The 9,651-nt window shown below is 37.7% G+C and overlaps 1 protein-coding gene across 1 annotated transcript; it reads left to right on the forward strand.

Annotated features, from left to right (window-relative positions):
- On the forward strand, window positions 1-918 carry LOC119035698 (olfactory receptor 4A15). Its single transcript, XM_037127129.2, has one exon. The coding sequence runs from the start codon at window positions 1-3 to the stop codon at window positions 916-918; it is 918 nt and encodes a 305-aa protein (XP_036983024.2).
- Window positions 919-9,651: the final 8,733 nt, after the last annotated feature.

Raw genomic sequence — 9,651 nt, forward strand, 5'->3', positions numbered from 1 at the left:
ATGGAAAAAAGGAACAATGTCACCGAGTTTATCCTTTTGGGGCTCACTGAGAGCCTTCAGGGTCAGAAAATACTATTTGTTGTGTTTTTGTTCATCTACATTGTGACACTGGCAGGCAACCTACTCATTGTTGTGACTGTCATGGTCAGCTCAACCCTGGGTGCCCCAATGTACTTCTTTCTTGGCTACTTGTCATTTATGGATGCTGTTTATTCTACAACACTTACCCCAAATATGATTGTACACTTACTCTATAATATCAAAACCATTTCCTTCCAAGGTTGCCTGATCCAGCTTTTCATGGGGCACTTATTTGGTGGTGCTGAGATTTTACTCCTGGTGGTCATGGCCTATGACCGCTACGTAGCCATCTGCAAACCCTTGCATTATTTGACCATCATGAACCAACAAGCATGTGTTCTGCTGCTGCTATTTGCCTGGCTTGGAGGTTTCTTACATGCTGTAGTTCAGCTTCTCTTTGTCTACAACCTTCCCTTCTGTGGTCCCAATATCATTGACCACTTCATCTGTGACATGTTCCCCTTATTAAAACTTGCCTGCACTGACACTTACATTATTGGCCTCATTGTGCTTGCCAATGATGGGGGCATCTGTGTGGTCATCTTTGTGCTGTTACTCATCTCCTATGGGGCCATTCTGTACTCCCTGAGGAATTATAGTCAGGAAGGGAGGCACAAAGCCTTATCTACCTGTGGCTCCCACATTACTGTGGTGGTCCTCTTCTTTGTCCCCTGTATTTTTATATATGTGAGACCTTCTTCTACCTTACCCATTGATAAATCCCTGACTGTATTCTACACTATTATCACCCCTATGTTAAACCCCTTAATCTATACTCTGAGAAATTCAGAAATGAAAAGTGCCATGAAAAAACTCTGGACCAGAAAGAGAAAATGAGGAAGGAGATTTATGTGTCACCTATTTTTAATGAAGAATTGATCCTTCCAGGAAAACCATGTGTGGTTATTTAACTATAGTAAATTCTTCCTCAAGTTTAATAACTTGGACATGATGAAAAACATTTACTATGTGAATATTTTCCATGGTCAAAAAAATTTTTAAGATTTTTATAATTTCTTATTAAAGCATATGTTTAATTTTATGTATAAAATATCTCTGTTAAGAATATAGATTTATGTTCTATGTGATGAGTTTGTTGGAATTAATACTGTAAATTCATTTTAGTTAAATGGAAGATTTTTTCTTGTTTTCTCTTAAATAATGTAATCTTTTTTCAGAATTAATATTGCTCATTACAGATTTAAGAAAATAAAATAAGAAATAAGACATAAGAACTTGGTTCACTTCTCCCCACATAAAGATAGCCCATATTAATATTTGAAGTTTGTATATTATTTTTGTATCTACAAAATATTTTCTATAATCTTTTATATTGCTTAAAATACAAAGGTTGAAGAAGAATGGTACCTCAGAGTTCCAACATTAATGTAGGGGGGCTAAATATTATATAGTGTCTGGCAGAAGTAATACCTACTTAAGTGTGGTTGGTAGGGTAATAATAGAAGTGATAACTTATAGTTTTAATTTGAACATTCCACCTACAATGTCATATGGTGTGTTTGAGTGTGATATTGTTATGTTACAGAATGACATGTCTGTGATTTTGTGAAAAAAGATTTTGAATATAAAAAGACACTATTTATGCTGGACCCTGTATATAAAAATAATCTGAATGAACAAGGTACATATGTAAAAAAAAAAAACTAGATCTTTTTTTAATGAGATCTCATTTGTTTATTCTTTCTTTTATGTTCCTTGCTCTAGAGGACATATCAGTAAAAATATTGCTGCATGAAATTTCTGAGGTCTTCCTGCCTATGTTCTCCTCTAGGACTTTAATGGTGTTAAAGCTTATATTTAAGTCTTTTATCTACCTTGAATTTATTTTTGTGTATGGTGTAAGTTGGTGTTTGAGTTTCATATTTTTGCACATAGCTGTCCAGTTCTCCCAGCACCATTTGTTGAAGAGGCTATCTTACTCCATTTTATGTTACTGCCCTCTTTGTTGAATATTAATTGACTGTAGAGTTTGGTTTATTTCTGTTCTATTTCACTGGTCCATGTGTCTGTTTTAATGCCAGTGCCAGGCTATTTTGATTACAGTGGCCTTGTAATACAGTTTGGTATCAGGTATTGTGAGCTATCAGAGAGATGCAAATTAAAACCACAATGAGATATCACTTTACACCTGTCAGAATGGCTATCATAAACAAAGCAACAAACAACAAATGTTGGAGATGTTGTGGGGAAATGGGGACCCTAGTTCACTGTTGGTGGGATTGCAGACAGGTGCAACCACTATGCAAAACAGTATGGAATTTTCTCAGAAAAATAAAAATGGATTTGCCTTTTGACCCAGCAATGCCACTGCTTGGATTATACCCTAAGAACCCTAAAACACCAATCCAAAGAACCTATGCACCCCAATGTTCATAGCAGCACAATTTACAATAGCCAAGAGTTGGAAGCCACCTAAGTGCCCATCAGTAAATGAATGGATCCAAAAACTATGGCACATTTACACAATGGAATTCTATGCAGCAGAAAGAAAGAAGGAGCTCCTATCATTTGCAACAGCATGGATACAACTGGAAAGCGTTATGCTAAGTAAAGTAAGCCAGGTGGTGAAAGACAAATACCACATGATCTCACCTTTAACAGGAAGCTAAGCAACAAAACAATCAAACAAGCAAAATATAACCAAAGACACTGAAATACAGAACAGGCTGACAGTGTCCAGAGGGGAGAGGGGAGGGAATTTCAGGAGAAAAGGGGAAGGGTTTACAGGAACAAGTATAAAGGACACATGGACAAAAACTAAGGGGGGTGGAAATGGAAGGGAGGGGGGAGTTATGGGTGGGTGGGCTGGGATGGGAGTAAACAACAGAAAACTGTACTTGAACAACAATTTAAAAATATCTAAATCTTTTACATTTTCCAATTGGAAAATCTTATTATCTACTCATGTGGTTTATATTTTCATGAAGAGGATCCATTAAGTTTTCTAGAAAATTTGATAACTCCCCTGCATTTTTCAATATTTCATTTTATTTTAACTTGTAGTGTTTCATAGCCTTCTATAGGGACCCAGGCTCTGCCTTATATACAATATATAATTAGAATAGTCCTTAATCCATGAGCTTCAAATGTGCAATACAGAACTTGACCGGATATCCCAGGTGATACCATTATTAGGAAAGATGCTGACAATATGTGTTATTCCTACCCTTTTAGTTATGGAATGTAGATTATTAGATAATAAAGAGACCAGAATATATGGTTTTATTTGACAGAGACCTCAGTCATAACATCCTTTGTATGAACCAGGCTGGAAACAAAATATTGTGTGTCTCTGACATGGTAGGAAACAAGGAGTCAAAGAAACTCATGATTCTGCCTCAATATTTAGTCTAGATTTATATAAGGAGCTAAGGCAAGGAGGCAATGGGTCCTTTTCTAGGGAAAATCACACTGTATTGAAACCTTGTATCTTGAGCTAAAGCCCTGTTCTTATTACACGGAGGTTTCTTATATCATCTTAAATTCTTCCCAAACATAACACTACTCATCAAATAATATCAAGCACTTGATTTTATCAGAATTTTTATAATTAATTCTTCCAATTTTTTACATTTTTATAGATTTCATGCACGTGTTCCACATCTATCCTGACCCCAGCCCCAATTCATGACTTAAATCTTTCTTTAATGTGGTTGCATTTGGAGGTGGGGCCTTCAGGAAGTGATTTGGCCATGATTATGGAGTCCTTATCAATAAGATTTGTGTCCTTATTACAGAGACAGACTCCAGAGAGCTCTCTTGTCCTTTATGTCAGGTGAGGAGCCAGGAAAGATGGCTGACTGTGAACTAGGAGGCAAGCCCTCACCAGACACTGCAGCTGCCAGCACCTTGACCTTGGTCTTCTCAGTTTCTAGAACTGTAAGGAATAACTGTTTGTTGTCTACCACCCAGTCTATGGTATTCTGTTATGGTAGCTCAAAAAGAGGAAGACAGGCATTTAGCTAATTTTTTTTTTAATTTGGATAGTTACTTCATATGATAAGAGAAAAGTCTTGGTTGATTGTCTCCATTCAATGGTCTCTGTGGAGTCAGGGAAAGCTGCTTCACTGTCTTTGTGCTCTCTGTTCCCTGAGTAATGGCCATAGAATCCACTTCATTAACTTTGTCACTTTTATTATTGAATTCTTGATCTATTGGGATACGAATTTTACTGATGAATTTTGATAAATTCTTTCAAGATTAAATGTATGTGCATATTTGCTAAAAATTTTTGGTCTTCTTTGATATTTGCTATAAATATTTCCCCTATTTTATTTATGCTGTAATTGTGGGTGTTCTTACATAAATGTTATATTTTAATATTCTTTCACTTTTTGATTTCTTCTTGAAAGGTTTTCTTAGGCTCCACCGAGGAAGAAATGCCAAACAGCCACAAAGTTAGGCAGTATAGAGCTTTACTGGGGTTTGTGCACCGAACCTGGGTGAGGTTCTGGGTTTGCGAACCTGGGTGAGGTTCTGCATCTGTAGACTGGGGCCAGGGAAGTCGCAGCCAAGCAGAGAATATGGCGGGGTTTTATTTTGGTTGGCTCTCTTCATAGGAGCTGAGGATTGGTCCCCTTTGAACAAAGCAGCAATATATCATTGGTGGTTCTCCTCTGGCTCAGGTGGCTATGCAGATATCCATTTTGGCAAAGCCAGCCCTTTCAGCATTCTGGTTTGACGTCAGCCATCTTTTTCGGGTTGTAGTTCAGCTGCCATTTTGTCCTACCCCGCCCATCCTGACACTTCTCTCACATCACTCTTGGAAAATTCTATTTTCTTCTTAAAAGATTTTATACATTTTAAATTCTTATTTTTTACCCTGGCTGGTGTAGCTCAGTGGATTGAGCGCAGGTCTGCGAACCAGAGGATCGCGGTTCAATTCCCAGTCAGGGCACATGCCTGGGTTGCAAGCCAGTTCCCTGCAGGCCAATTCCCAGCAGGGGACGCACTAGAGGCAACCATACATTGATGTTTCTTTCCCCCTCTCCTTCCCCTCTAAAGATAAATAAATAAATAAATAAATAAATAAATAGCTATTTAAAATAAATAAATAAATAAATTCTTATTTTTTAAAAATAGCTTTCAAAAAATTTCAACCTATATAGAATTTATTTTTTAGATATAAACACTATCTATGTTTATGTCTCCCAAATATGTAAAATAATGTTTTATGAGTAACTCCATTAATAATTTAAAAAATTCTATTTACTTTGTCCAGTTTTTTAAAGATTTTATTTATTTTCTTTTTTGAGATGGGAAGGGAGGGAGAAAGAGAAGGAGAGAAATATCAATGTGTGGTTGTCTTTCATGAGGCCCCCACTTGGGACCTGGCTCGAAACCCAGGCATGTTCCCTGACTGGGAATCGAACTGGTGACCTTTTGGTTCGCAGCACATGCTCAATCCACTGAGCTACACCAGCCAGAGATTACTATGTCAAGTTTTATATATCTACAAGGTTCAAAGTTAGGGTTGTTTCTTTTCACCCTCCCCATCCTCCTTCTGTTAGTTCAGGGAAAACCTGACTGAATGATTCTTTTGTTGTGGACTGAGGTTACTCTCTGGTGTTCAGCTAATAGCTGGGAATTTAAGGAGAGTCCAAGATGACTTTGTTCTATGAATGGTGCCTAGCAAGGATGGCTAGGATATTAGGCTGTTCTGGGTCCTTCTTTTTTTTTTTCTATGTAGATAAAGGACTATATAAAGTCTCTCCTATGACATTGTCAGACTTGTTAAATGGCAACTCAGGGCTCCCAGAGAGAGATAGCAAAAGCTGTCAGGACAATTCTCATCCCATCATGACATCAGCTTCAAGTCCAGGGTCTCAAGTTCAAAACCAGATTACATGGCACACCATAGGAAACAACCAACCAAATAAAAAAGCACCCCACTGATGCAGACACCCACCTGCAGTGTCTGCTTCATTATGGATGAAATAAGACATTCACATGGACTACCGTAGTTTGGTGGAGGAAAAGGGACAGCATGGCTTTTCTCTCTCTGCGGCCCTTGCCTGGACAGCCTTTGTTGGGTTTCTGGGCACATTACAGGATGGTCCTCATTTACTATGCACAGGTTACCTTTAGGTGGTTATCTTTTACAGAAAACAAAGGAGAGGATGCCAGTAATCACATCACAGAAGAGGGATATTTGCAAATGAAAAGGGCAAAAGTGGTTGAACAGGTTACACTGGTCCTAGGAAGGTTTAGCATGGTTTTTCGGAAGTTACTTGGCAGTAAATGCTTGCCACAAATCCAGGTGAGGGAGTATTTAGCAAAAAGCAAGACTCAAAGTGGCCTAGGTACATAGCAGGCCTGATCCCCCATAGGAGAACCTATCTGTGGGCGTGGGTCCTGTGCATCTCCCAGTGGGAGCTGGGCCCATGCCATGCAGAACGGTCTCCTACACCCCGCAGAATGGGAGGAAATATTTGCAAATCATGTATTTCATAAGGGGTTTATGTCCAAATTAGATGAGGAATTTCTATAACTCAGTAGCAAAAGCCACCCCAAATAACTGCTTAAAAGTAGATGAAGTGCCTAAATAGACATTTTAAAAAGCATTTTATTGTTATTTTATTACTGTTGGCCCAATTTTCCCCTTTTGCCCTCCTTCACCCAGTCCACCTCCACCTCCTGTTCCCATAGTCATTACCCACTCTGTTGTCCATGTCCCTGGGTCATTCATACACGTTCCTTGAATAGTACCTTCCCTTCTTTCCACCATTATCCCCCTCCCCCTCTTCTCTGGTCACTTTTAGTCTGTTCCACGTTTCCATGCCTCTGGTTCTGTGTTGCTCGTTAGTTTATTTTATTCATTAGGTTCCTCTTATAGTTGAGATCATATGGTGTTTGTCTGTCACCACCTGCATTACTTCACTTTGCACAATGCTCTCCATTTCCATCCATGCTGTTGCAAAGGGTAGGAACTCCTTCTTTCTTTCTCCTGTGTAGCATTCCATTGTGTGAATGTACCAGATTTTCTTCTTTAGCTTTGGGGTAAAATCGTTTCTTTTTTAAAAAATTTCTTTATTTCTGTTCAGTTACAGTTGTCTGCATTTTCTCCCCACCACTTCCCCTCACCCCACCTCCCTCCCTTGCTTCCATCCTCCCCCTTGGTTTTCTCCATGTGTCCTGTATAGTAGTCCCTGAAAACCTTTCTCCCCACTCTCCCTTCCCCTCTCCCATCTGGCTATTGTTAGAGTGTTATTAATTTCAATGTCTCTGGTTATATTTTGTTTGCTTTTCTCTTTTGTTGATTATGTTCCAGTTAAAGGTGAGATCATATGGTATTTTTCCCTCACTGCCTGGCTTATTTCACTTACCGTAACGCTCTCCAGTTCCATCCATGCTTCCCAAAGGGTAGGAGCTCCTCTTTTTTTTCTCTCTCTGCTGTGTAGAATTCCATTGTGTAAATGTACCATCATTTTTTGATCCACTCACTTACTGATGGGCACCTAAGTTGCCTGCAGCACTTGGCTATTGTAAATTGTGCTGCTATGAACATTTGGGTGCAGTTTCTTTTGAACTGGTATTTCAGGATTCTTAGGACATACAATAGGCAAGTGCTGGAAGCAGCCTATGTAACTATGGATTCAGTATACGTAGGGTATAATGAAAGTCAGTCTTCTCTTACCTCTTTTCTTTTTTAAAGTATGTATGTGTTTCTGTTGCTTGTCAATTGTTTTGGTTTTGGAATCTTAGCTTCAGTTTGATCCGCAGATGTACTGCTGCACTTGAACAGTAAGAATAATGTAGAGAGTGTATCAAAGAATGACAGAAGAGGCTATATCAAGAATAGACCCAGGGGCACCTTAGCATGTGAACTTAGATATAGTGATTCATTCACTGCATTGCCCAATTATTGGACTCTATATTGAATTAAATAGGTGAATAAAACATAGTTAATGGTTGTAGGATAGTGTGATAATAAATATTCAAAGGGTATTTATTTAAAGGGCAAATAAGTAGTGCTATGGCAAAATCTAGGGGTTTTAGAGCATCAGTAAACTTTAGGAACATATTTATTTAAACTACCTTACACCCATATGGAATCACTCTAATCATAATACCAAAAAGAAAAGCTTACAACACTTAGTTCTTTTTCCAACAATTTCTTGCCAAAGTCCATGATTTGATGCTTCTTTGGAGGGGGCAATTAAATCAGTTATATGTACAATTTAGAATATTACATTGTAAATTATAATCATTATATAAATGATAGTCATTATTAACAAAAAACCTTGTCACAGAAACTTAGTCATAAGTGAAGGAGAAGAGAGAGCAATGGAGCAACTGAAACTAATATTTACTGTTTACCTGCAATGTGTCAGTCTCTCTAAAAAGTGTACATGATAGGTAGGTAGATAGACAGATAGACAAATAGATAGATAGATAGATAGATAGATAGATAGACTGATAGATAGATAGATAGATAGATAGATAGATAGATAGATAGATAGATGATAGACAAATAAATAAGTAATTTTTCTAATTTAGCCCATACAGCCACCTTATGAGATATTTATTGTTATTCTCTCAGGGCAGATTAAGACATATGTATTATACTGGGCAAGGTCATAAAGCTCATTTGCAAAGTGAAATTCTACCAAATTCTAACTCAGTAGTAAGGTCTTATATTCTCTAAATACCTTTATTACTTTCAAAACAAGCAAAATAAGAAATTAACCACTAACATAGCATCGGTGATAGGGACATTTCCCCCATTACTATTGTAGTGTTACCTCTTGTTCACACTCTCTGAGGCCACAACGTAAGGTACCACATAAATGCTTCTTACTCTCTTCAGTTTCTCTGTGCCTATGCCGTAGGGTGTTTTTAATGATTAGGTGATATAAACAAAGTTCTCAACACTATTACTGTCATAACATTTTTTACGTAAATGACAGGATGACCCCAAGTCATCTTGTTCCCTTCCTGCCAACCATGGCAATAGTAATATAACTCACTGGACGCTTGTGTTCTGTTTTACATATTTACAAGCCCATCCTTCAATGTAAAAATAAAATGTCTTATACTCCAAAGTCAAGTTTAAATTATTCTTACTCCTGGAAAAATTCTGAGACATCCAAAGCAAGTATTGACAGGATTGTTAAGACTCAGCACCCTGAATTACATTAGCATAAAGATCAATAGGAGCTAACTATTTTTGTTTGCTCACAACATGTAATCAGAGGGGAAGCATATTCTATTTAATTGTAAGTCACACATATTCCATACACACATATTCTATTTAATTCTAAGTCAACTTACTACTAAATTTTTGCCCACTTTACTAAATCAGCTAATAATCCATGCTTTCAATCCTCTGTGCAATTTTTTCTTAGCAAACTATCCTTTGTAGACCTCTCTTACTCCCCAGTCATTGCTCCCAAAATGCTGACCAATTTCCTTTCAGAGAACAAACCTATTTTTTATTATGGCCATGCCTTGTGGGTTTTTTTTTTCTGTGCTTTTCCAGACACAGAATCCATTACCTTTGCTTCTATGGCTTATGACTGCTATGTCGCCATCTATAACCCTTCACTG

The sequence above is a fragment of the Artibeus jamaicensis genome, unplaced genomic scaffold (genome assembly GCF_021234435.1).
Source record: "Artibeus jamaicensis isolate MK-2021 breed Jamaican fruit bat unplaced genomic scaffold, CSHL_Jam_final scaffold_614, whole genome shotgun sequence".
Lineage (NCBI taxonomy): Eukaryota > Metazoa > Chordata > Mammalia > Chiroptera > Phyllostomidae > Artibeus > Artibeus jamaicensis.